This window comes from Rhinolophus hipposideros (genome assembly GCF_964194185.1).
Source record: "Rhinolophus hipposideros genome assembly, chromosome: 15".
Classification (NCBI taxonomy): domain Eukaryota; kingdom Metazoa; phylum Chordata; class Mammalia; order Chiroptera; family Rhinolophidae; genus Rhinolophus; species Rhinolophus hipposideros.
Genome location: NC_138061.1, coordinates 48,307,017 through 48,333,753, shown reverse-complemented (window position 1 = coordinate 48,333,753; position 26,737 = coordinate 48,307,017). Strand labels below are relative to the sequence as shown.

The 26,737-nt window shown below is 46.5% G+C and overlaps 1 protein-coding gene across 1 annotated transcript; it reads left to right on the top strand.

Moving 5' to 3' along the window:
• The first annotated feature begins 4,291 nt into the window (after positions 1–4,291).
• NPFFR1 (neuropeptide FF receptor 1) lies at positions 4,292–24,818 on the top strand. Its single transcript, XM_081074524.1, has 4 exons — positions 4,292–4,315; positions 14,923–15,237; positions 17,340–17,439; positions 23,764–24,818. Exons 1-4 carry the CDS (start codon positions 4,309–4,311, stop codon positions 24,638–24,640), a joined length of 1,299 nt encoding a protein of 432 aa, XP_080930650.1. The 5' UTR covers positions 4,292–4,308; the 3' UTR covers positions 24,641–24,818.
• The last annotated feature ends 1,919 nt before the right edge of the window (positions 24,819–26,737 follow it).

Here is a 26,737-nt window from a genome sequence, read left to right as displayed (position 1 = left end):
CCTCGCTCCTGCCCTACGTCCCTCTGCGGCCCTCAATGAGTCTTGGTGTTAGGGAGCTTGTCTGCTTAGCACTCCTTGCCTCTCCTCCTTCACCGTGCTGCCCTAGCTGTGCTGTGGGAGTGATTCAGCCATTAGAACCCTCTCTTGTCATTTATAAATACTGATAACCACTCTGGATCGCCTTCCTTGGGGAGAGCTCACCAATAAGCATTTTCCAGGAGGTTCTCCCAGAGGCTGGCTGAGGGGAAGGAGGGATACCTCCTGGCTCCCAGGAAGGCACTCTACCCTGGTCCAGACCTCAGCCTCTCTGCAGATCCCCTGGCCTCCCTCTTCAAGGAGGGAGATACTCCCTCCTCCCTCACCCCACTCCCACCACTAGAGAGATGCGGAAAACGCCAGGGGTGTGCTGGGCGTGTCTGCTTCCCATGGGCCACATGGCCACCAGTCTGAGACCGCCTTCCCCTTCCCTGTGGAGTCTGAGCTTTCTCTAAATAGTGGCACTGCCTGCCAGTGGCCTTCCTCATTCCAAAGGCCTGTGCGTTTCCAGCCAAGGAGAGAGACTGAGTTTCCCATTCTAATGGGATGATGGCTTTCCCACCGCTGGGGAGGAATCCCACAGGTCACTCTGCGGCTTCATGTCAATCCTCCCAGGCACCTACAGCTCTCTGAGGCATCTCAGAACACAGCTCCGACTCTGCTTAGAGGAGAAGGAGCTCTTGGAGAGACCAGCACAGGCCTCGCATTCCACCTGCATTCACGAAGGGCGTGTGACCAGGAAGGATGACAAGACATTAAAGCTCCTTGGAAGGCAATCCTTCAGTCATGCTACTGTTCCTTTTGACCTCCCTTACTGCCCCTCAGAAAGTCTGATTCCAGCGGTGCCACTCGGTTCCTCACTCCCAACAATGGTGGTTCCGAGCTCTGGAGGTAGAAGCGGCAGTGGCACCCTGGACCCCATAGTGTCCCCATTGTCGGGCCACCCGGCCGTCATCAGCAGCATGCAGGGTAAACGCAAAGCACTGAAGTTGAATTTTGCAAATCCACCTTTCAAATCTACAGCAAGGTTTACTCTGAATCCTAATCCTACAGGAGTTCAAAACCCACACATGTTAATATTTCTGGTAATCAAATAAAAGGCTCAACTCAAGCAAAAAGCAAAAAAAGAAAGAAAGCCTGATTCCAAGAAGATCACCTTCTACCTTCTCCCCCACTCTCTTTAGACCCATTTCCAAGCAGGTGCCCACATTGATTCCAGTGGCAAAGGAGGCTCTTCTCCCTTCAAAGACCTTCTCAATCCCACGGCCCTCCTGCCACCTGCTGATACCCAGCTTTTCAGATGGAAATCAGTTTCCAGGATGGTGGGGCTTTATGAAACGACTCCCTAGGCCACAGGTATTGGCCGTAGGGTGGGTTGGGGAGCAGCTCCCCTGAGGATGAGGGGCCAGGCCAAGGGCTTGGCTAGAATAGGAGCAGGAAGCCCTGAAGGGCAAGGAAGTGGTGGGGCTCCTCAAATGGACAGGAGTTGCACCTGTGCTCTGGATGGCTGTACCCACAGTTCCTCAGATACTCCCAGACGGACAAGCACAGTGAAGGCAGGCCGGGGTGGGAGGCGGCAGGGCCAGTGCCCAAGGAGCCCAGAGCAAGGTCCACCTCTCCTCCAATGTCCTGCCACGCAGTACTGGGTAAGGCGTGGTAAGCCTCAGGGGCTTCACCTGCAGAATAGGAGCAATGGTGCCCTATTTGGTGGAAGGGCTCTGGCTCCGAGGTTCAGGGCTGGCAAGTACCCCAGCCTCCAGTACTCCCAGGTCAGGTGAACCTGGAAGAAGTCATGATGTGAGATAGAGCATTACAGTGTCTCAGGATTCCTGGGAACCCCTTTGGGGTAAGGAGGGGAGCGAGAGGAGGCACATTTTTAAATATGCACGGAAAGACCTTTACCCAGTCTCTGTTTGGCTTCTACCTATACCTTTGGGGGTAAGGAAGGTCACTGTGTTATTGGCACTTGACTTTTAATCCTCACAGCAGCCTTGAAAAACAATCTTAAATCCCATTCTACAGATGGGGGAAACGAGGTTACAGGGCTCAGGTGACTTACTCTGGTTCACACAGGTAATAAATAGTGCAGGAAGAATTCATGCCCAGGTCGCTCTCTCCATGGCACTGTTCTGCCTGCCCCTCAAAGGCTGGACACACTGAATTTGTTTTGTATGGTGACACATGTACCTGGGCACTGTACAAACAAGCATTTTGATGGTAGAAGGTAGAAGTCTATAGAAGAGGAGGCAGGAGGAAGAAAAAGATGCTCTGTGATCCAGACCCATTCAAATAAAAAAGATGGGGAATGAGGGTAATTGACCACAAGCATAAGTTAATGCCTGAGAATGGTGTGGCTGCTAATGAAAGAAGAAAGGGAGGGGCATAAAAAAAGAAGGAGAAAAAAACCCAAGGTGAGAAAATGAGACTGAATTATTCAAAGCCTAGTGCCCAGATAAATACAGCTCATATTTATTGAGCACTTACTATGTGCCAGGCACTGTTGTAAGTGCTTTACTATAAGGTGGATAGTATTATTATCCCTATTTTGTAGGTCAGGGGAAACTGAGGCACATAGAGGTTATAAAATGTTCCTAAAGTCACAACAATGAATGTCAGTGCTAGGCTTTGCAAACTTTTCACCAGTGTCATGAACTCTTCATTTGTCAAGGGGGCTTGATATGACCTGTCATAGTTCTGGGTCCTGCCTATAAGGACTTCAAGAACTGTGAACACTTCCATAGGAAGATGGACTCAACACAGTAATGATGTGAATAACTAATGTTTATTGAGCACTTACTATGTGCCAGACACTATTCCAAGTGTTTTACAGAGAGTCATTCTTTTAAATTTCACAACAACTCTAGGAGATAGATGACTATTATTAGCTCCATTTTATAGATGAAATGGAGGCAAGTCACAGGAAGAAGAAAAAGCCCCCCAAAAAACCTCCAGTGTTGTGCTTGCAGAAGGGCAGACTTGAGAGGGTACCTGCCCTCCCTCCTGCTCTCTGAAGGGCTGTCCTCAGGCGAGAGAGTGATTTGAGGGCAGCAGTACCCATTGCTGGGCATTAGGACCAAGACAGGTCAGGGATGACTCAGTGACCTCTAAGGCCTTTCCAGCTCTGTGACTCTGCCAGGCCCTCACGGCAGAGGAAGAAGAGCTAGAGGGAAAGGAGACTAGGAAGAAGTCTGAGTGACCTGTTTCCCCAGAGTCCCCCTGAAATCAACTCCTGGCCTCCATTAAATGAAGGAATGGGCCATTTTCTCTTTCATGTGCCTGGAACCTGAGATCTTCATTCATGTGATAGAAGTTGGTGGTGGTGATGGTTGGGTGCCTGACAGGGGCTGGAATGGTGGAAAGGAGGTGGCCACAGACCTAGCCGAAGGGGACCATTTATTGAGCATCTACTATGTGCTGGGCAGAAACTTTGACATTATCCCATTTACTCCCCCGAAAACCATTTTACAAATGCGCAAACTGAGAGTCAGGTGATGGTAAGACACTTGCCCAAGGGTAAACCTCTGGTGAGGGCCTGGGCGGGTTAATTCCAGAGTCGGTGAGCATGTATGGGACGCGGTAGTCCCCACTCTGCTCCGAGTTAATGGAGCGCCCCCACTTCCCTGCTTTAGGCCTCCTGTGTGTTCACCACTGTCTCTCATCCCCTTCTCAGGAGGACCCCAGGGGCCTGGACACCAGGGTGGGTGACTGGGGGTCAGGAGAGGGTGGACCAAGGATGATGAATGGGGTGTGGGGCACAGAGAGAAGGCTATGCAGTTATTGGATGTCGCTGCCGGGACTACAGTGGGTAGTGGCGTGTGTCCCCCACTCGAGAGGGGTGCTCAGTACCTACCAAGGGGTCCGCAAGAGGAAGGCGGGTCCCGGACGCCCGCGCTCGGCAGGGCGCTGGGGCAGGGGCGCTGCGGCGGCAGAGGTGTGCCGGGTGCCATGGCGACGCCGCCGCGGGCCCCCTCCTTCCGGTCCGCTGGGCTGCGGGCTGCGGGCTGAGGGGGCCGAACCCGCCAGCAGAAGCGCCGCGCGGGAGCCTTCAGCCCTCGCCGCTGGCAGGCTGGGTTTGGACCCCGAGGGAAGCCACCCGGCGAAGGGCTGGGGCTGGGAGCGTGTGCCCCCTGCCCGCCTCCGCGGGGCTCAGAGGCAGGGGTGCAGACTCTGCAAGCCAGCGCCCGGGGGACAGCCCTTCTGTCCCTACCGACTCTGATGGGCCGCTGCCTCCCTTCCTCAGAGACTGTCCCGGAGCCGGAGGGAGTGGACAGCATGGAGGGTGAGTGACCTGGGGCTGCGGCTAGGGGTGGGTGTGGATGGGGTACTGACTCAGGAGCAGTGAGCCGAGGGGAAGTAAGGGGTGTCTGATCACCCAGGGCTGTCCAGAGCCAGACCTCTGTGACTCTGTGTGTGTGTGTGTGTGTGTGTGTGTGTGTGTGTGTGTGTGTGTGTGTGTGAGAGAGAGAGAGACCTGGGGCGCCTCTGTGTCCCGCGAGCATAGCATGCTCCCCTGTGCCTGGCTGGGACCGGGGTCATGTGAAATCAGGTGAGGATAGTTTGGCTATTAGCTTTAGGAATTGCAACCACTTTTGCCTGTTTGAAGGGGAGGGAGTAGTGGGGGAGACAGAATTCTAGACCAGATCTCTTCCATGCAGAGAAAATGTGTCTCCCCAGGAAAAGAGAGAGAACTGTGGACTTGACCTTCAGGGTATTTAGGGGTAGTACTCCAGGCATAAGGCTGCTTGCTCTAGCCTTACCAAGTGAGAGTCCAAACCACTCTCACAACCAGTGTGAGTGAGGAAACCACATTTAGGTTAAGAAACTGGTAGACAGAGAGCTGGTCCACTGGCTTGCTGGCTGTCTTGGGAGTAGTGCCTAAACCTCTCTGGTGCCACTGGTTACCCATCTGTTGCATGGAGACTTACATTCAGCTGGCTTCTCAGGATGGCTGTGAGGGAGAAATAAGCCAAGATGTGTTGAACAAATTCCTACTAATAAGAGCTGGCTGCTGCAGGAGGTAATAAAACCCTGAAATTCCAAGCAACTAATTGCAAACGTTGCTAGCAAGAAAGAAAAGAGAGTTTTCCAGAACATCTTGTGTGGCTGCACTTGTAGCTTTCCAGTGAGCTAGGGTTTGAAATCACACACAAGAGATGCAATGAGGATTGTATAACCCAAGATGGGTCTGGAAGCTTGACAGGATGTGTAAGAGGGTGTGTGCAAAGCACTGAAGCCGGAGTGACCAGAAACCAGGGGAAATTAGCAAAGACAAAGCAATGAGCTTTCAAAGTCTCAGTAAGGAGAACAAGAAGGAATCTGCTCAGGGCTTGGGGCATGTGGTATAATCTTAACGCAGAAGGGAAAGCAGGCAGAGCAGGGCACAGGCAATTTTACTTCAAATGGTAGAGCATAAGGAGGAAATTGAAACTCAAAATACGTGGTAAGAAGAAGGTATCGAGCCACAAACAATCGAAGCCCAGACAAATGACATCCCAGAGATCTGGAGGCATTTGCAGATATGATCATTGCCTTAAAGGAAATTATAGAGAATGAAGTATGTGCCGGAAAACTGAAGAAGGAAACATGTCCTGTTTTCAAAAAGGAGGGAAATATAGATATTTAAAAAACCATACCTCTAAACTGCTAAGATTAATATTTATCTCTATTAAAATTCCAGAATAAATGATCAAACACATAGGAGACAATAAAGCAATCATACATCTCAGAATTTTTTCAAAGGAGGCCATCCTGTACACCTGCAAAGATATCTGTGAGCATTTTCATTGCAGTGCAAAACTGGAAACCCTCTAGATGTCCCTAAATTAAGTAAATTAAAGATCAGATACACCTGCAATGGCCTACTATGCAGACGTTAAAAACTGTGCTTAGGATTTTTTTACTGGCATGAAAATATGTTCACTGCTTATTGTGAGTAATCAAAAAGAGCAGGTTTTAGAACACATGTGCCATATGACCCCTTTATGCAACATTACTTATAATGTTACTTATAACATTACTTATAACATGGCTTATAATTGTTTATATATGTAAGATGTATGCAGAGAGTTGGTCACTAACATCTGTGTTTGGATTCTTCTTCTGAAAGCATACCCTAAGACCAGGACTTGCGTACAAGGAGTTGATTGGGAGGTGATGTCTGGAAGTGGGAGTCCAGAGAGTGAAATGGGAGAGGGAGAAGAGGAGAGAAATGGGTACATTTATTATGAGCTGGTTTTAGCTGTGGGCAACTGGGGGTTCTAGCCCTCTGAGAAAAGTGCAGAATGCACCTGAGATTTGCCCCACGTGAGGTGGGGAGCTGACTGCTGTTTGCTCTTCAATACTGGTTGAGGGCTGCCCCACTCCTGCACTTTTAGGTGGGTCCTGTTCATGGTTTTAAAGGAAGCAGAGAGAGCTCTGGGTGCAGGCTTGATGAAGTGCAGAAGCGCAAGGAACTGTCCACCCCAGCTAGAATCCTTGGGGTGAGGGGATGCGACAGGAAGCATTACAAATGCATTGGCCACGGCATGGCTATTGTTTTATAATAAGCACATCGTTTTATGATAAGCACATGATTTTTAACAAAAACAAAATTTTTCGAAGAGAAAGAAAATAACGTAGTGCTCATTAGGAGCCGATATTTGTGCTCACTAAAAACAAATGAGGCTAACCCTACCAGATCTCTTTCAGACTGAGTTTCTGAGAGGTAGAAAGATGAATTATGGGATTTCAGCAGGACACTTCAGAGACCTTCCATGAAAGCCCTGTGAACTGGTGGAGAGACGTGGGAAGGGGGTGGTAGGACTGACAAAAGGCTGTTATTAAAGGCTTGAATGCAGCCTGGAAGTCCCTCGAGCTCTGACTTTGGCATGACATTAAATAATTTCTAAGAAAAACAAAAGGCAAGCTTATCAAATCTGCGGTTAAGAGCCATAACACCACACAGCAACAGGTTCAAGATTGAAGGGTTTTCTGGATCGAAACCAAGAAAACGAAATGTAGATATAAGTGAAATGTGAAGTCATGAATTTAGGTAAAAAAAAAAAAAAATCAATTGCATACATTTCAAATGGGGGAGATATGGCTTGTATTCTTGAGGAAAATTACTGGGGGGGGATGGGGGGCACAAAATGGACTGAAGGTGATGTGGACCAGGGAGAGGGTGGTGATCCCGGGGACAGGGGCTCATTCTTGTTCTGTGTGGCTCCCGGGGGCAGAACTAGGACAGGTGGGGGCAAGTGGCAGTAAGATCATTCAACTCGACATCAGGAAGAATTTTCTGTCACTTAGAGCTGGCCTAGAAGGTGTCTCCTCGCCCGTTATTATCCAGCTTGAGCAAGGGAGCTGACATGGGGAAAGCAAAGGGAATTCTTGGGTACCTGGCTCAAAAATATGGCTTGGAAGGTTTCTGAGGGCCCAGAAGCCTTCTCCCAATACCTGTGGATGGACGCTGCCATCAGCAAGCTTCCCGCACGGTTCCTGGGGCCAGCCAGGCAGTAACCTCCATCAGGACTTCCCCCAGTCGGCCTTGGCTGTGGTGTTGTGCTGTGCGGTAAGTCAGTGGAGGACAGCAAATCAGGTCCATTCTCTACCCCACTCCCAGCCTGACTTCAGTCTAGTGGCTTCCTTGGAGCCTCTGGCAGCCTCCACAGCTGCTCTCGGGCCTCAGAGCGGTGTGGCAGAGGGAGGCCCATAGGCTGGAAAGGTGTACACTCACACTGGCTGGAGCGGGGTGTGTTGTGGAGCAGCCCAAGCAGAGGAAGTAGGTCACTGGAGAGAGGAGGTGGAGAAGAGTAAGTCTCCTGGTCTCCCTCCAGTCTAGGACACAGAGCATCTTGGAGAGCCAGGTAGGTGGGTTCAGCCTTTCCATGCCCATGCAAATACTGCCAGAGACACTGTGCCCTGTTTTGTTTTTTCTTTTCCTTTTTTCTTTTGTGAAGCATTTCACTTGCCTATCCAGTCTGGTAGGTAGGCAGGGAGACAGCATCACCCCACCCCACCCCACCCCATTTAACAGATAATAAAACTGAGCTTATTATCAGTCCTTTGGTTCTGTGAGTCTCCCACTGGAGCTCATATTGGAATCACCAGGAAGATACATGAAAACAGAGATATACCGTGTTTCCCCCAAAATAAGACCTGGCCAGACAATCAGCTCTAATGCGTCTTTTGGAGCAAAAATTAATATAAGACCCGGTCTTATGTTATATAAGACTGGGTATTAACCGGGTCTTACTTATATTATCATAAAATAAGACCGGCCTTACATTAATTTTTGCTCCAAAAGACACATTAGAACTGATTGTCTGACTAGGTCTTATTTTCCGGGAAGCACTGTAGCTGGGTTTCTGGTTCCCTAGATCAGGGGTGAATCCTGAGAATTCGCATTTCTAACAAGTTCCGGTCATGCTGCTGATTGGGGAACACACACTGAGAAGCCTTACACCCCCACCTTCTCTTTGGCCCTGGGTTTTCAGTGGCTCAGGACTTGGTGTCTGAGATCATCAGAGTGCCCTAGAGGGAAACATTATTATATCTGAGACCTCCAGGAAGATCCCCCAGTAGGGGAATGGCTTAATTGGGTTCAGCGATTGAAATTTTCACACGCTGTAATGTATCCACAAGGGTACCAGGCAGATCCCAGAAAGGACAAGCCCAGGGTGTTAATGAGGTCTCCAGCTGCTGGCCTGGAGCCCATGTAGGGAGGAAGGCCTGCCTGCCTCCACCCCATCGTACCCCAGCCCAAGGGAGTTGCCAGGAATAGGAAGTTTTTCTTCCTTTAGAAAGATTAGTCTACAAGTCTGGAAACTGACCTAAGAGTAGAAGCTGATGCCCAGGCTTAACTGAGGGTCTAGAGATGGGCAGCGTCATTCCCAGACACTTGCCAGGGACAGACTTTGGAACATGAGCTCACTAAGCAGTTCTCTGAGGCTGAGTGAAGGCAGTGGGGGAAACAGACTGGAGTCTAGCCAGACAGCTTCTAGCATTTTCTCCTACCCATCCACACCCACAGAGTCCCCCAGGTCATGGAGACTGATTCAGAGTTGATTTTGAGGCTCAACAAATGAGCTGAGCCTGCCTGGGAAGGCTCCCAATAGGCTCTGGGATGGGGATTCTTTCTGGGGGACCTTGGAGAAGGCCGTCTAACATCAGCAATGCCAGTTTTGAGCAGGACCCTGTCACCTGGTGTCAAGATCCATCTTTTTTTCTTTTTCCCCTTCATACCAATATTTATTTATTCAACAACTGTTTGCCAAACCATTTCCTAGGGGCAGGCATTGACAAGAGGCTAGGAAGATGGCTACCAACAAGGCAATGAAGGTCCCTGCTCTGTAGGAGCTGACTTTCAAGGGTGGGGGGAAAATAAACCTGAAAACAAATACAATATTGATAGATTGAAGAAAATAAACATGATGCTGTGATAGATGATAGTGGGGCACCTATTTTAAATAGAGTGATCAGGTCAGCCTTCTCTGAGCAGACAGCATTTAAGCGGGAGCTAAAAGAAGGAAAGAGGCAGAAGGAACAGGAAGAGATAAAGGCCTTGAGGCTGGAAAAAACAAGAGTGTGTAGGAGCCATCACAAGATGGCCAGAGCATAATGGGGAGATTGGCAGGGAGTGAGGCCAGAGAGATGGCAACAAGAGTCAGAAAATGCAGTAGTTTGGATTATATTTGAGATACAATGAGGGGTCTAGGCAATAATCATTCGTGGCTGCTGCTGAAAACACTGGTGAAAAACTGAGAGGAAACTTGATAGTGGAGGGATCAGGCTGACATCTCCTGAGCCCACTGATCAAGCTTAGCATCAAAAAAAGACCACTAGATGGCAAATTGGTGTGGCCATTATGGAAAATGGTGTGGACGTTCCTCAAAAAATTAAAAATAGAACTACCTTATGACCTAGCAATTCCACTTCTAGATATTTGAAGAAATTCAAAACACTAATTTGAAAAGATATGTGCGCCCCTATGTTCATTGCAGCATTATTTACAATAGCCAATATATGGAAGCAACCCAAGTGTCTATTAATAGACAGTTGGATAAAGAAGAGGTGGTACAGATATACAATGGAATAGTACTCTGCCATAAAAAAGGATAGAATCTTAACATTTGTGACAACATAGATGGACCTGGATGGTATTATGTTAAGTGAAATAAGTCAAACAGAGAAAGACAAATATCATCACTTATATGTGGAATCTAAAGAACAAAATAAATGAACAAACAAACTCACAGATGCAGGGAACAAGCTGATAGTTGCCTGATGGGAGGGGGGTTAGCGGACGGGATAAAAAAGGTGAAAGGATTAAGAAGGACAATTGGTAATTACAAAATAGTCATGAGGATGTAAAGTAAAGCAGAGAGAATATAGTCAATAATATGGTAATAACTATATAGTGCCAGGTGGGTACTAGTCTAGTCAGGGGGATAATTTTGTAAATTATATAAATGTCTAACTACTATGCCATACACCTGAAATGAATATAAAATAATATTGAATGTCAACTGTAACTGAAAAATTAGAAAGGTGGGGGGAATAGGTGAAGGGGAATAAGAGGTCCAAATCTCCAGGTATAAAACAAATAAGTCATGGGGATGTAATGTACAGTATAGGGAATATAGTCAATAATATTGTGATAGCTGGTACAGTGTCAGATGGTTGCCGGACTTATCATGGTGATCACTTCTTTAGGTACATACATGTTGAATAGCTATGGTGGACACCTAAAAACTAATATAATATTGTCTTAGCTACATTTTAATAAAAATCTTTTTTAAAAAAGAGAGACCACCAGACAATCTGATTAAGCCTCTATATCTATGAGTTACAAGAAATCCAGGGGACAGAGAGTAACACATGGAAGCTGACATCACGAGGGAGCAATCAGCAAAATCCAGTCTGCGAGAAATTCTATAGAAAAATGACCCAGTGGTTTATATGACAAATATAGTAGTGGGTAAAGAAGCAGAGTGGGAACCTAGAAACTAAAAGAGATTTAGGAGCCACACAATGAAATGCAATGTGGAGATGGTGGTAGATTTTATAATGGACCTTAATGAATCATAGGCCTTGTGTCCACACACTTTTTTTTTTCTATTAGTTTCAGGTGTACAAAACAATGTAATAGACATTTACATCCCTCACAAAGTGATAACTTCCCTCCCCCAATTTATTGCCCCTCTGATACCGTCTATAGCTGTTACAATTCCATTGACTCTATTCCCTATGTTGTACTCCACATCCTGTGACCATATATGTATTAAATTATAGTTGACATTCATTATTGTTCAGCTTCAGCTTCAGGTGTACAGTGCAGTGATCAGGCATCTACATCATCTCTGAAGTGGTCTCCCTAATGAGACAAGTGTCCATCTGACACGCTACAAAATCTTTAGAACATTATTGATTATGTTCCCCAAACTGACTTTCGTATCCCTGTGGAAATCTTGTGGTTACCAATTGTGCTTTCGAATACCCTCACCTTCTCCCTCATCTCCACCTCCCTCCCATCTAGCAACTTTCAGTTTTTCTCTATATCTCTGAGATTGTTTCTGATTAGTTTGTTCACTTATTCTATTCTTTAGATTCCACATATAAGTGAGATCAGATGGTATTTGTCTTTCTCCATCTGACTCATTTCACTCAGCATAATGTTCTCTAGGCCCATCCGTATCGTTGCAAATGGTAAGACTTCATTCTTCTTCTTTTTTTCAATTTATTTGTTGGGGTGACAATTGTTAATGAAATTACATAATTTCAGGTGTACAATTCTGTATTACATCATCTATAAATCCCGTTGTGTGTTCACCACCCAGAGTCAGTTCTCCTTCCATCACCATATATTTGATCCCCCTTACCCTCATCTCCCTCCCCCCACCCCCCTTACACTCTGGTAACCACTAAACTTCATTCTTCTTTATGGCCCAGTAATACTCCATTGTATAAATGTACCACAGTTTCTTAATCCAGTCGTCTACTGATGGGCATTTTGGTTGTTTCCACATCTTGGCTATTGTGAATAGTGCTGCAATAAACAGGTTCCTGGATTTTTTTCAAATTAGCATCTTGGATCTCTCTGGATAGATACCTAAGAGTAGAGCTGCTAGGTCATAAGGTAGTTTCATTTCCAATTTTTTGAGATACCTCCATACTGTTTTCCATAGTGGCTGCACCAATCTGCAATCCCACCAACAGTGCACAAGGGTTCCCTTTTCTCCACATCCTCGCCAACACTTGTTGTTTGTTGATTTATTGATGATAGCTATTATGGCTGGAGGTATAATGGTATCTCATTGTAGTTTTTATTTGCATTTCTCTAATGATTAGGGACGTTGAGCATTTTTTCATATGTCTGTTGGCCATCTATCTGTATGTCCTCTTTAGAAAAGTGTCTCTTCAGGTCCTCTGCCCATTTTTTAATTGGATTGTTTGTTTTTTGGTGTTGAGTTGAATGAGTTTTTATAAATTTTGGATATTAACCCCTTGTCAGATGTGTCATCACACACTGTTTGCATTTTAATATTGCTATTCCTCCTATCAAAAGGTGGAAACCATTTCTGCTCTGTTATGAATCTGGGCTGACCTCGTGACTTGCCTTGGCCAACAGAATGTGGCATAAGTGATGATGTGAGCCTAGATCTTAAGAAGCGTGTAGCTTTTTCTCTTGCTGTCTTGGAACTCTGAGACCGCCACGCTGTGAAGAAGCCCAGTCTAGCCTCCTGGAGGATGAGAGGCCATCTGAAGGAGAACCGAGACACCCCAGCCAGTAGCCAGCACTATACACCAGCCACATGAAGCAGCCCATCTTGGGCCTTCCAGCTTCACTGAGCCATCAGATGACCACAGCTGCATGAATGATCCCAAGAGAAACCTGCAGATGGACCACCCAGGTTGCCAAGCCACAGTGCGGCACCACTAAATTTTGGAGTGATTTGCCACATAATAATAGATAATGGAAACAGAAATCTTATGTGGATCCTTAAACAAACCAATTATTGTAAAAATTATGGAACAATCAGGAATCTTGAGTGCTGGATGCTGGATAATTGATAATATTATGACATAATTGTTAATTTTGTTAGGTGTGATAATGATACTGTGGTTATGTTTTGTTTTGGTTTTTTTTTTTGAGTCCTACTTTTTAGAGATATAAATTGAAATATTTATGGATGAAAGGAAGTCATATGATATTCACTTCAAAATAATCCAGAGAGTTGGGAGTATGGGGCAACGAGATTGGCCTTGAGTTGATAATTGTTGGAGGTGGATGATGTATACACGGGGTTCTTTATACTCTTCTCTCTTGTAATGTCACTAAACGACATACTCTTGTATGTGTTTACTACAACGTTCTCTTTTGTACATGTTTGACCTTTTCCATATTAAAATAAAGATGCGTGGGTGCAGGTGGACACCGCTAGAGGGCCTAAGCATGGGACCATTATCTTCTCTTCTCACTGTGTACTGGAAGCTTCCAGCTTCTCCACCTCCACCAGCAGGCCTTCCACAGCCCCTGTGCCACCTGCTGGTCCCTGTGGCCCCACTTGTGCCAGCTCATCGGGTCAGCTCCCCCCAGACTCTCTTTATTCTCCAGGTCCCAAGCCTCCGGTGGGCCTCCAGGCTAGTGGCTGAGCTCTGGATGGGACAGGAGACTCCTCAAAGACTCTTCACCTCCTGGCACGGGCCACATTCCATCCCAGAGGAAGGCAAGAGGAGAGTTTACAAGATAATGTTATGAGACCCTACATCGAAAGACTTCCCAGAAGAGCTGTGTTTAGACACTGAGCTGCTCCCTTCTGAACGTGGCTGGAGAAACACACACTGAAACGTGGGACTGAGTCAGACACACAGAGCAGGGCCAACTCTGCTGCATACTCTTGTACCACTCTGAGCAAGGCATGGAACCCCTGTGATCCCAGTTCTCCCATTTCAAATGGGGCTAATACCTAACCTGTTTACCTCCTAGTGGGAGGGTTAGATAAAATAATAGATATGGAAATGCTTTGTTAAATGCTGTGCAAATGAAGCAGCTGATCACCACAATGGGAAGGGGTGCACGATAGGTGGTAGCCTTGGCTTTGGATGGTTTCTGGTGAATTTAGCGTGTGCCTTTGCTCCTTTGTCCTAGTTCAGGTCCCCTTTCATTCTCCTTTTCCCGACTGCCTTCTTGCCTTTCCCAACTAAAGTTCCGTGGAGGAGAGGATGCGGAAGGACATCAAAGATCTTGGGAGTGTAACAGTCAGGGTCTCAGAAGAAAACAGGTGATACACTCAGAAAGTGTGTAACTGAAGAGAGTTTAACAGAAGGGAAGGTCTACAGGGGGGAAAGGGAGGGCAAGAGAACCAGCCAGGGATGGTGAAGCCACCTGGGACTGGCAGTCACAGGAAGCAGTGTCAGTGTGGTCCGAAAAGAACTCGAATCATAAAGAGGAGACCTAGCAGGAGCTGTGCCCATAACTGGGCCAGGCAGGGAGTGAGGCAGGAGGTGAATACCCTGACCTCTTTCTTCTCTAGTCCTCCCGTCTCCCTCAGTGCCTCCATTGACTGAACCTAGTCAGCAAACCAGAGGGCAAGGCGCCTGGGTGATGTGGTCCTTAGAGGTCAGGCTCTGGGGCAGAGAGCAGGGCTGAGAAGGATGGAGCCTAGATGGGGCAGAGGAGGGTTACATTTACGTGGAGAATAGCCAACATGGGGAGATGAGTCATGCACAGGACAGGGTGGGAGGTGTGAGATCAGGGTGGCTGTGGGGGCCGAGTTTTGGATCTGTGCATTCATTGACAACTGGAGCTGAGCAGGGTTTGGAGCACAGACGGATCTCACCCATGGTGGGAAGTCAGTCATCTCTTCTTTGTCTAGCATCCTGACTCATATGTTCCTTCGCTCCTAGGGGCGCCCTCCCAGCCTTCCAACAGCAGCTGGCCCCCAAACCAGAATGGGAGTCACACTGAGGCCACCCCGGCCGCAAACCTCACCTTCTCCTCCTACTACCAGCACTCCTCTCCAGTGGCGGCCATGTTCATTGTGGCCTACGTGCTCATCTTCCTTCTGTGCATGGTGGGCAACACCCTGGTCTGTTTCATCGTGCTCAAGAACCGGCACATGCGCACTGTCACCAACATATTCATTCTCAACCTAGCCATCAGTGACCTGCTGGTGGGCATCTTCTGCATGCCTACCACCCTTGTGGACAACCTCATCACAGGTGAGTGTAGCCCGTGGCGGCCGAAGGAGCGCCCTCCCCGGAATCACTGCTGGCCTGCTCTCTCGGCCAACATGTCATTGTCTCAAACTCTCAAGGCAGTCTGATGGCACAGGGATTTGATGCTAGATACAATGAATTAGCCATTTTCTTTGTTTCAGCATTGTGTGACCTCACTCTTCCTGCATTATCTTAACTAATCCTCACAACAATCCAGTGAAGCATGTATTATTATTATTATCCCCAGTTTAGCAATAAAGAAACTGATGCTCAGAGTGATTAAGGGACAGATAGTTACACAGCTAAGTGTCGAGTCCCACATTGTCACACCCATATTCCTAACAACTATACCATTCAGTCTTACTCTCCCGGGTATCTCGCACGGGAAGAACTAGAACCAGTGGGAAGGAGTGGGAAGGAGGCAGGGTTTTTCTGAATAAGGACCTAAAAATCCACTTATTTGTGCTGTTCTCCAACAAAAGATAATTCTGTCCTACAGATAGCGAGCTCCCTGTCACTGGGAGTGCCTAAGTAAGGACGGGCTGGCCATTTAGCAGGGATTTGGGAGAAGGGATTCAAGCAGGACTAGACTACCTGACCTCTCGATTCCTGCCTGTTAGTCCTGCAAGTGTCAGAAAGATCCCCCTGTCATCTACTCTCTCCCGTTTCAGAATAAGGCTCCGCAGACCCTGGGACTCTGGATTTCCTGAGCTGTGGAGACCCCTAGAGGTCTGAGCCTGCAGCTTCTGAGCTCAGAGCCCCATTTGGAGTGACTTAACCTGACTTGGGGCAGGGGAGTCACAGCCTGAGTTTCTAAGATCCAGGAAGTGGAACCAGGGCAGTTAGTTTCCCCTCGGGTATACTGATGGAACCTTTAATTACTGCTGAAGGCCGGGTTCTTTCAGGGCTGCTGATAAACTGCATCCTTCTTCCCAGCATACCTAGACACATACATAGGCATGCATGCACACACGTACAGGCGCGTGCGTGCACACACACACACACTCACACACACACACACTCCAGTTAACAATGATATGATCACTAGTTGGTTAAAGTCGTTTTGCCAGTCCTTTTCAAATGCCTAAAATTTTTAAATTGCTTGAATAGATAACATATCTACATGGTTCAATAGTCAAAATCTCCCAAAGATATCCAGTGAAAAATCTCTCTACCTAGTCCTCTGGTGTCTCAGCTCCTCTCCTAGGAGGGAACCAATCTTGCCAGTTTCTTGTGTCCCTTTCCAAACATATTTTATACAAGTACAAGCAAATTAAGGAAAAGCTAGCTTTTCAGTCAATTCTGCACCTTTACCTTTTCTTTGCTTAAAAATATAGTATATATGTTATAAATAGGATTCATTAAAATTAATTTACATGAAGTTATTTCATTCTTTTTACAACTGCTTAGAATTACATTGTATGGATGTGTTACAATTTATTTAACCAGTCTGTTTTTATGTGTATTTAGAAGTTTTCTAATAGAATGTTTCGCTATAAAATAAAACTTCATATGGCTTTTCCCTTCCCTCCCCTTCCCTTCCCGTCCCCCTTCCCCCTTCTTTATCTTCCCCCTTCCTCTTCCCTTTTCCCTTTCTTCCTTTTTACAGATGAAAAATTTCATCTCCCACCTTCCCCCCCCTTTCTTTTGGAACACAGGTACAAATGGTTGAATTATTCACATCCACAGTTCATGGCAGAGGGACTTCACTCTGATGTGAAGCCTCATGTTTATTTTTTATTTATTCATTCCTTTCTATACCCCTGCCCCACTCCAAAGCCCCTTCCTCATAGGCAAACATTCTATTAAATGTCACGTGTGTCTTTTGCATTCTTACAGACTGTACATTGGGTTGGGTGGATCCAAATCTCAGGGGAGGAAATCATTGGTTGGTAATAAAGATTGTCTCTCCAATGGGCAGAATTGTTGATGGTGGTGTGGGCTGGTGAGTTTCTCATTCCTGGAGATGTGTAAGCAGAGAGGGTGACCACCTCGCCGGACATGGAGGAACCACGCTGCAGAGGGGACTGGCTTAGATGGTGTAAGGTTCCTGGCTCTCTGTGGGTGAGACATCTCTTACTCTGTGCTGGCCTCTGTCATTGCAGGGTGGCCCTTTGATAACGCCACATGCAAGATGAGCGGCTTGGTGCAGGGCATGTCCGTGTCAGCTTCCGTTTTCACACTGGTGGCCATTGCCGTGGAAAGGTAAGAGGGTTCCCAACTCAGTTATCCTGGGTCGATTGGGCCTGGCACTTGAAAGAGCCACTGTCTTCACTGCAGGACCCGGGGAAGGCTGGGGCTGCTCTGTGGTGGGTGGGGCTGAATCTGAGCCATAAAGGGAAGGCTGCTCTTTAAATTTGGGGAGACTGGATCCCACCACCTCCTCTCAGAAGGCTTGGAGGCAGCTCCTAAGGACATTTAATGGGGACTCCTGGGGCTTCTGAGGAGCTTGAAGGCAGACCTTGTTTCCTGAGGAGCAGGAATCCTGCCTTCCATGACTCTGAGCAGGGGAGCTAGCTTAATGGGTGGCCATCGTCTGGCTGGGAGGAAGTGTGTCCCCCGGCTCCTTCACTTCTCTCCACAGCCTCCTTGCTGGGCGCTGGCAGTCCAGGCCCTACCGGCACCCCATCTCCACCCTATCACCAGCTACTTATGGTATTTGAAGCCTCAGATTCCATCGGATTCTCTGATAAGCATGGCTCTGCTAATGGAATGGAAGCAGGAGCCAAGGAGGCTTTGCAATAAAATTCTGACTAACTGCAGTAAGTCCTCTTCCTCCCCGGTGAGCCCTTTCACTAAGTTACTTACCTAGTCAGAGCCTCAGTTTTTCATCTGTGAAATGGAAAATACCCTACAGGATGGTTGGGAGTCTTCAGTGAGCTTCTCCTTATAAAGCTGACGCATACTACCTGGCACAGGGTCAAAATGTCAGCTATCACTGTTATTTTCTTTCTTTCTCACACTCCTTGTTCGATTCCCAATACAGGCACTTCTTAGCTCTGCCCTTTCTATTTATTTACTTACTTATATTACATTTATTGGGATAACATTGGTGAATCACATATAAATTTCAGGTGTACGACTTTATAATACAACATCTGTGTACTGTATTGTGTGCTCAACACCCAAAGTCTAGTGTCCTTCTGCCACCATCTATTTGACCCCCTTTACCCTCTTTGCCCTCCTCCCACCCCCCTTCCTCTCTGGTAACCACCATTCTGTTGTCTGTATCTATGAGTTTTTTTGTTTGCTTTGTTTGTTATTGTTTGTTTTACATCCCCCACATGAGTGGAATCATGTAGTTCCTTTCTCATCTGACTTATTTCACTTGTTTCTTTATACCCTCAAGATCCATCCTTGTTGTTGCAAATGGCAATATTTCATCTGTTTTATGGCTAAGTGATACTCCATTGTATATATGTGCCATATCTTCTTTATCCGATCACCCATCAAAGGACGCTTATATTGTTTCCATGTCTTGGCCACTGTGAATAATGCTGCAAAGAACATAGGGGTACCTATATTTTTACGCATAGTGTTTTCAAATTTTCCGGGTAGATACTGAGAAGAGGAATTGCTGGGTCATCTGGTAGCTCTATTCTCAATTTTCTGAGGAACTTCCATACTGTTTTCCAGAGATGTTGTACCAATTTACATTCCCATCAGCAGTGTGCAAGGGTTCCATTTTTTCCACATCCACTCTAATATTATTTCTTGTCTTATTGATAATAGCCATTCTAATAGGTATGAGGTGGTATCTCGTTGTGGTTTTGATTTGCATTTTTCCCTGATGACTAGAGATGTTGCGCATCTTTCATATATCTGTTGGACATATGTATGTCTTCCTTGGAAAAGTGTCTATTCCGTTCCTTTGACCAATTTTTAAATTGAGTTGTTTGGGTTTTTTTGTTGTTGAGTTGTATGCGTTTTATATATTTTGGATATCAGCCCCTTATTGGAGGTATCATTTACAAATATCTTCTCCCATTCAGTTGATTGCCTTTTTGTTTTGTCAATGGTTTCTTTTGCTTTGCAGAAGTTTTTTAGTTTGATGTGGTCCCATTCATTTATTTTTGCTTTTATTTCTCTTGCTTTTGGGGTCAAGGTCACAAAACCCCTCGGAGACCAAGGTCCATTAAGTTTAGTGCCTATGTTTCCTTCTATGTATTTTATTTTTCCAGTCTTATATTCAAGTCCTGAATCCATTTTGAGTTAAAGTGTCCGTTAGCAGTCTAGTTTCATTCTTTTGCATATGGCTTTCCAGTTTTTCCAACACCACTTATTGAATAGGCTTTTCTTTCTTCATCGTATGTTTTTGATTCCTTTGTCAAAGATTAGTTGCCTATATGTGTGTGAATTTACTTCTGGGCTCTCATTTCTGTTCCATTGGTCTCTGTGTCTATTTTTCTGCAAATACGATACTATTTGGGTTATTGTAACTTGGTAGTATTGTTTGAAATCAGGGAGTGTGATGTCTTCAGCTTTGTTCTTTTTTCTCGGGATTGCTTTGGCTATTTGGGGTCTTTTGTGTTCCCATAAAATTTGAGGATTTTTTGGTTCTATTTCTGTGAAAAATGCCATTGAAATTTTGATGGTGATTGCATTAAAACTGTATATTGCTTTAGGTAATATAGCCATTTTAATAATCCATGAACACAGAATATCTATTTCTTTGTGTCTTCAATTTCTATCAACAATGTCTTGTAATGTTCAGTGTACTTCACTTCCTTTTAGTTTATTTTATCCTTTTTGTTGCAATTGTAAACAAGATTGTTTTCATTTCTTTTTCTGATATTTCGTTGTTAGTATGTAGGACTGCAATGGATTTTTGCATATTGATTTTGTATCTTAAAACTTTAGTGTATTTGTTTATTGTTATATTTGTTTTCTGGTTGCTCTGTATCTCCATTGTTTCTTTTTTCTAGTGTTTCTGTCTGCTGTTTTAGTTTGGTAGTTTTCTATAAATTTTTTCTGTTTCCTCTTTTTTTATGTTACGTGTCTCAGCTCTAGATTTTTGTTTTGTGGTTATCATGAGGTTTATGTTTAAAAAAAGTTTCATAGATACAATAGTCTTTTTTCTTCTGATTACATCTTATCTTCACCTGTGCAAGTTCAGTCCTTTTTTTCCCCCTCCTTTTTGGTTTTTGTTGTCACAAATTACCCTTTTTTATGCTGTGTATTCATTTCCAAACTGCAGAAGTTATAGTCTTTTTAAAAAAATTCTTTTTGTTCCCTTTAACTCTTCTGTTATAATTAAAATTTCAATACCTTATTCTGGAATAGAGTTGCAATTTCCTGCTTCTGTCTGCTATCTTACTCAAAGTTTTATATAATTTTATCTTTTTGTTTCAGGTAGAAGAGCTTCTTGAAACATTTCTTATAATGCAGGTCTTGTGGTGGTAAATTCCTTTAGATTTTGTTTGTTTGGAAAAGTCTTTATTCCTCTTTCATATCTAAAGGATAACTTTGCTGAATATGTTATTCTTGGCTGATATTTTCTCCCTTTTAATATATGGAATATTTCATTCTACTCTCTTCTGGCTTGTAAGGTTTCTGCTGAAAATTCTGATCAGAATCTAATGGGGTTTCCTTTGTTGGGTACAGTCTTTTTCCCCCCTGGCTGCATTGAGAATTCTTTTTTTATCATTACTTTTTGACAGTTTTAATACAATGTGTCCTGGAGAAGGTATTTTTGCATTGGAATAGTTAGGTGTTTGTTAGCTTCTTGAATTCGAGGATCTAGCTCTTTTCCTAGGTTTGGGAAGTTCTCATTGATTATTTATTTCAGTTGGCTCTCTTTTCCCTTCTCCTTCTCTTCTCTTCCTGGTATACCCATTACTCTTATGTTGCTTTTGCTAATGGAGTCAGATAGTTCTCACAGAGTTCTTTCACTTTTTTTTTTTTTAACTCTCATTTCTCTCTCTTCTTCCACCTGAGTCATTCCTGGATTTTTATCTTCAAGCTTGCTTTCATCTCTCTTTCATCTAGTATGCTCTATTTCCAACGCCCTCTAATGCATTCTTTATCTCATTTGTGGAGTTCTTCTGCTCCAGAATTTTTCTTTGGTTCTTTTTTATAGTTTCAATATCTTTGGTAAAATACTCCTTTTGTTCATTGATTTTATTTTTTAGCTGGTTGAGCTGTCTTTCTGAGTTTTTTTGTATGCCATGGAGTATTTTCATAACTGTAATCTTGAATTCTCTGTTAATTAAATTACAGTCATTTATGTGTTTGAGTTTAGTTTCTGGAAAGTTTTCATTTTCTTTCTGAGCTATCTTGCTACCTTGGTTACTCATTGTATTTGATGGATTGTTTCTCTGCCTAGGCATTTGAGGTAGTGAAGTCTTCTTTCTTAGGTACTGTTCTGCTCTTAACAATTCAGCAGGTTGATACATAGAGGTCTTTCTTTTGTTTTCTAGTAGATGTTATAGCACGAGTTTTTGTTTTCTCTTCCCTGCACTACTTGCACCTCTGGGATCTTAGGGGGGGGGTGTTGCCTCAGTTGTGGAAAATGCCCCATATTCCCCAAGGAGGTGGGCATCCTCTCTGTGTCTGAGATGCCTCAATCTCAGGGTACCACCTCCATGGTGGGAGGTGGAAGGGGATAGGGCTCTAGGCTTGCAAGTTCCTGGTGCTGCCTCCTTGTAACCAGAAACTACCAGCCACACTGTACTATTTGAGGTGTTTCCACTTCTTCCACCAGGTTCTACCACAGTGGGGTGAGATGGGGTGGATTCATGAATATGCAGCTTTGCCTTCTTGCTAGTAATGGTAGATGTTAGTCTGCTGCTGCCATACCACTGTGCTGTGTCTCTGCCTGGGTTTAGCAGCAACTGGTGCCAGCTACTCAGGCAGAAAGGTTGCTTCTGCCCCTCTGGCCCTCCAGGATGCTGAGTATGGGCTGCAACCCAACTCCTTCCTTGCCACCATGTCATCTGGGGCCGTGGCAGGTGCTAGGTTGCATCTGTGGCCCCTGTCTCTGTCCTTCCCGGCATCTGGCCTCCCCTGTTTGTTCTGATACCTCCACCTTCATATGTCTCGATGCGTGCCTCTCTCAGATGTGTTTGTGTACTGAGCAGGGAAGCCTTTGTTGAATTATAGTTGTCCAACTTGTAGGGAAGAAATCAAGGGGTCTTCTCATTCCAGAATGATGCTGACTCTCCTTCACCCTTTCTAGAATCTAATGTCTTCATCCTCATTGCACCTCTGCCCTTCTCAAATGCAGTCTTTTGTGACCCAGTGATGTTGGCAACTGGGGTGATAGAACTGGATTCCTGTCTCTGCAGTGCACACAACTAGCTGGGTAATTGGGGGAAATCCCTCTCCATCACTCATGTTCATCTTGCTATCGTTGTTAATGGTATGTGAATGCACAACCTCTTCCAGTGGTGTCTGCCATATTCTTCAATTTCTCATCTCCTCCAGGAAGCCTTTCTAGACCGCCCCAGGATTCTCCTCCATCCATTAACTGGTACTGCACTACAGCTAGTACTGCGTGCTTTAAGAATTATTTGTTCTCTGGCAATTTCTTAAGTGTGTAATGCTATGAAACCAGTAAGCCAGCAAGGCTTGAGTCAGGCCATGGAAGAGGTAGAAGGTGCTGTCAGGTAGGGAAAAGGGAGGCGAGGCAGGAGGGCAGGACACAGTTTGGTGAAGTGGAAAGAGCACTTGGCTGAGAGTCAGCTCTAGGCCTGTGTTTTAGTGTAGGTTCACTCTCTAAATTGCCACGTGACCTTCCTAGATTAATTAGATTGGAATCATTGGCCAGGAGAATTCGGCACAGGTATTTCTTTAAATGTTTCAGGATGTTTTAACGCACCGTGAAGGTGTATAGCTGCTGGTTTATATGGCTTAGTGGAGCAAGACAAATCTAGGTTCGAGGCTGGTCCTTGCTACTTAGTAGCTGTGTGACCTGGAGCCAGTTGCTTAACACCTCTGAATCCCAGTTTCCTCAACTGTAAATTAAGGGTGTGATAATAATCGCTGTTGAGATGTTCTGTTGAGGAAATGGTGCAGATCTGTCCTAGTACTATGAAAGCACTGTTGGCAGGATGCTGGCCAACATGACATAGGGCCAGCCTGTTGTGGAGGCTCCCAAGGCTTTCTGAAGAATCCACAAATAGCTAAAAATTGTTTTCTTTGACACACCTCCCTAATCGCCTACTCGAGGACCGAATGTACAGACTGATCCCTCTGCTAGCTGCCGGCCCATCAGTTTACCCCCAAAAGTGCACAAACAGGATTCACGTTTCCCACACTGCCTGCGGTTTCCTTCTCCCCTCTCTCCTAAATCCTGTTTTTGCCTTTGTTCTTGGCGTCTGAGACCGAGAGCTGACTCCTCACACGTGAGAAACCAATTTGTTTGCAAGCTCGATTAACGTCAGAGCTGCTGTTTGACGCTCAGGTGAGGTGGTGAATGAAAAGGACCCGTACCCAGCAGCCCTCAGTCCAGGTTAGCTCTCACGTGGGGCTGCTGGACCCGCGCAGACCCGCTGCTTCTCTTCCCCCCACCCCCAACCCGTGCTGCAGATTCCGCTGCGTCATGCACCCTTTCCGGGAGAAGCTGACCCTGCAGAAGGCGCTGGTCACCATCGCGGCGATCTGGGCCCTGGCTCTGCTCATCATGTCCCCCTCGGCCGTCATGCTGACTGTCACGCGCGACGAGCACCATTTCATGGTGGACGCCCACAACCGCTCCTACCCGCTCTACTCGTGCTGGGAGGCGTGGCCCACGGAGAGCATGCGCCAGGTCTACACGACCGTGCTCTTCTCGCACGTCTACCTGGCGCCCCTGATTCTCATCGTGGTCATGTATGCCCGCATCGCCCGCAGGCTGGTCAAGGCCTCGGGCCCTGGCCACACCCGCGAGGAGGCAGCCGCCGAGGCCCGGCGGGGCGGCCGGCGCAAGGCCCGGGTGGTGCATATGCTGGTCGTGGTGGCGCTGTTCTTCACGCTGTCCTGGCTGCCACTCTGGGCGCTGCTGCTGCTCATCGACTATGGGCGGCTCAGCGAGCCGCAGCTGCACTTGATCTCAGTCTACGGCTTCCCCTTCGCCCACTGGCTGGCCTTCTTCAACAGCAGTGCCAACCCCATCATCTACGGCTACTTCAATGAGAACTTCCATCGCAGCTTCCAGGCTGCCTTCCGTGCCCAGCTCTGCCCACCGCAATGGGGGAGCCACAGGCTGGCCTACTCAGAGCGGTCCCGCGGGCTCCTCCGCTCGCGGGTCTTCGTGGAGGTGCAGCCCAGCGACTCAGGTCTGCCCTCCGAGTCGGGGCCCAGCAGTGGGGCCCCCAGGCCTGGCCACCTCCCACTGCGCAATGGCTGGGTGGCCCACCACGGCTTGGCCAGGGAAGGCCCTGGCTGTTCCCACCTGCCCCTCAGCATACCGGCCTGGCATATTTGAGTAGTATAGGGACCCCGGCTGGACATGTGAGACCTAGACGTGACAGCAGATTAATGGGTAGTGAAGAGGGTGCCATGATGCCTCCCTCTCAAATACAAGGTCGTGGCCATCTCTGCCTTGTGATACTTCTCTGGTACCTGCCTCCTCAGAGAGCGGCAAAGGAGGGAAAGGGGAAAGGAGCTAAGTTTCCTCGAAACCCTTCTGCCACAAACTTCATCTCTGAATTCTCACATTTGGGGAATAGGCTTTCCTTATCCTCCTACAGATGACAGACTGAGGTCTGGAGAGACGTGGCCAGCCCAGTCTCTCAGCTGGAAATCTCATAGGCGCATGGCTGACTCCAGTGTCTCTATGGTTTTACCTCTTCAGCTATCTCTAGAAGGGCCCGTGAAGGTGGAGCACAGTGATATGTGTAAATAGGCTGCTGGAAAGAAGCAAACAGCAAAACTGTCCTATCTGTTTGATGCTTTGTGTCCATGTCTTGGAGTCCCTCGTGTGTTGCTGAAGCCAATCCCCTTGACCCCTTCCTGCCAGCTCTGTGTAAGTTTCTCTTTTTGGTGTCCAAGGCCATTCACTTCTCCCCCAAACTACTACAACAGGACGTCATGTCTGAGCAGCTGTGGAATATACCCTAGAAAGACTGCAGCAGTTGCATGTCCTCTGGGTCTGAGCCCTATGGGTGTAGGGGATGGGGGTGGGCTCTGTCCTCCCTCCTCCCCTCATAGGGGGCCCACCACCATCACCCAGGGGCAGGCAAGTACTTATAGTGTGACACGTAGCTACAAGTCCACATGGAGGTGTCGGTTTATTTATTCATAGACAGGAGGAAGGAAAAGCACAGTACCCCCTTTCTGCCTTTGGAAGCACTCGTACGCTTGCTGGAGCTGCCAGCCCAAAGCCTTCCCCCAGGCTTTTTTCCCCCCGCTCTCTCTTGGGGGAAGATGGGGAGAAGTTGGCCAATGGAAGTTGTGTCCTTTGGGGCCTCCAATGGAATCTGGTGTGTCCTTTGGGGCCTCCTGGAAGACAAACACTAAATCCCCAACATGGATAAGTCATGTATCCTCTAAAGGGTTTGGGACCAGGAGGTCCCTTGTTTACTCCGGCTCACCTACATCACCATGAAGAACCCAAGGCTTCTTTCTAGGTTATGGGAGGAAATGAGATTGCCTCAGTGATCCTTACACAGCCCCAATAACCTTGCTGGACATTTCCCCTCATTTCTATACAAAACACAGTGTTGCTAGAATTTTAGTGATTAAAAAAGAAACATTTCCAGGGGTCAGGGCAGAGAATGGGACTCTGAGGCTTCAATTGTCTCCTTAATCTATACAGAATAATTTAACTTTGTTTATTCCACTCTAAATACAGATGTAGGGGCAAAAGAAAATTCCTAAGCAACTGTGTAATCCCTTCTCAGCAAGTCCCCAGGCACTGTCTTGTTTGATTCATACAAATGCGATAGAAGGAAATATTATTGTTGCCATTTTTTGTAAACAAAGTATCTGAGGCTCAAAGGGGCCAAGGTCACAGGCCACAGAAAAGCAGGGTTTGGATTAGAATTTGTCTTCTGATGGTTTCTTGCTGAACCTCATCTTGCCCCTCAAGGCAGGTAGATTGGGCATAACAGGGAGGAGAGCTGGAAATTCCCACAATGGTTTTCTGCCTGGCGCTGAACCAGAATGCTTCTGGAGCCAGCATCCCCACCCTCAAGCTCTGGGGCTGGGAAATGAGAGTCTATTGTGTTGACTTTTTTAATATCCGGCCTGAACTGCTCTGTGTACAATATCTCTAAACCCTTGTGTGGCACAGGCTGCTAAGATCCAGAGGTCTATCACGACCCCCCCACCCAATGTCTGGGAGTGATGGAGGACGGTCTCAGGGGAGGGTGTGCCATTCTATCCCTCCTTAGCTAATACACGTATGGTCCCCATCTTCAGTGTTGTGTCAGTGTTGTGTGTCACACAGACTAGACGGTTAACTCACTGCAGCTTGCTGTGAAGATCTCTGACTCCAGGCTCTAAAAATAGGCCAGAGAAAGAGCTATCTCCAACCCAAATGCTTGTCCCTGTGGCTGGCTGAGATGAGACACTGGTCTCT

Coding starts and splice junctions, on each gene's coding strand:
- NPFFR1 (XM_081074524.1), top strand. Junction 15,238..17,339: donor TGTGGACAACCTCATCACAG/GTGAGTGTAGCC, acceptor CTGTCATTGCAG/GGTGGCCCTTTGATAACGCC. Junction 17,440..23,763: donor GTGGCCATTGCCGTGGAAAG/GTAAGAGGGTTC, acceptor CCCGTGCTGCAG/ATTCCGCTGCGTCATGCACC.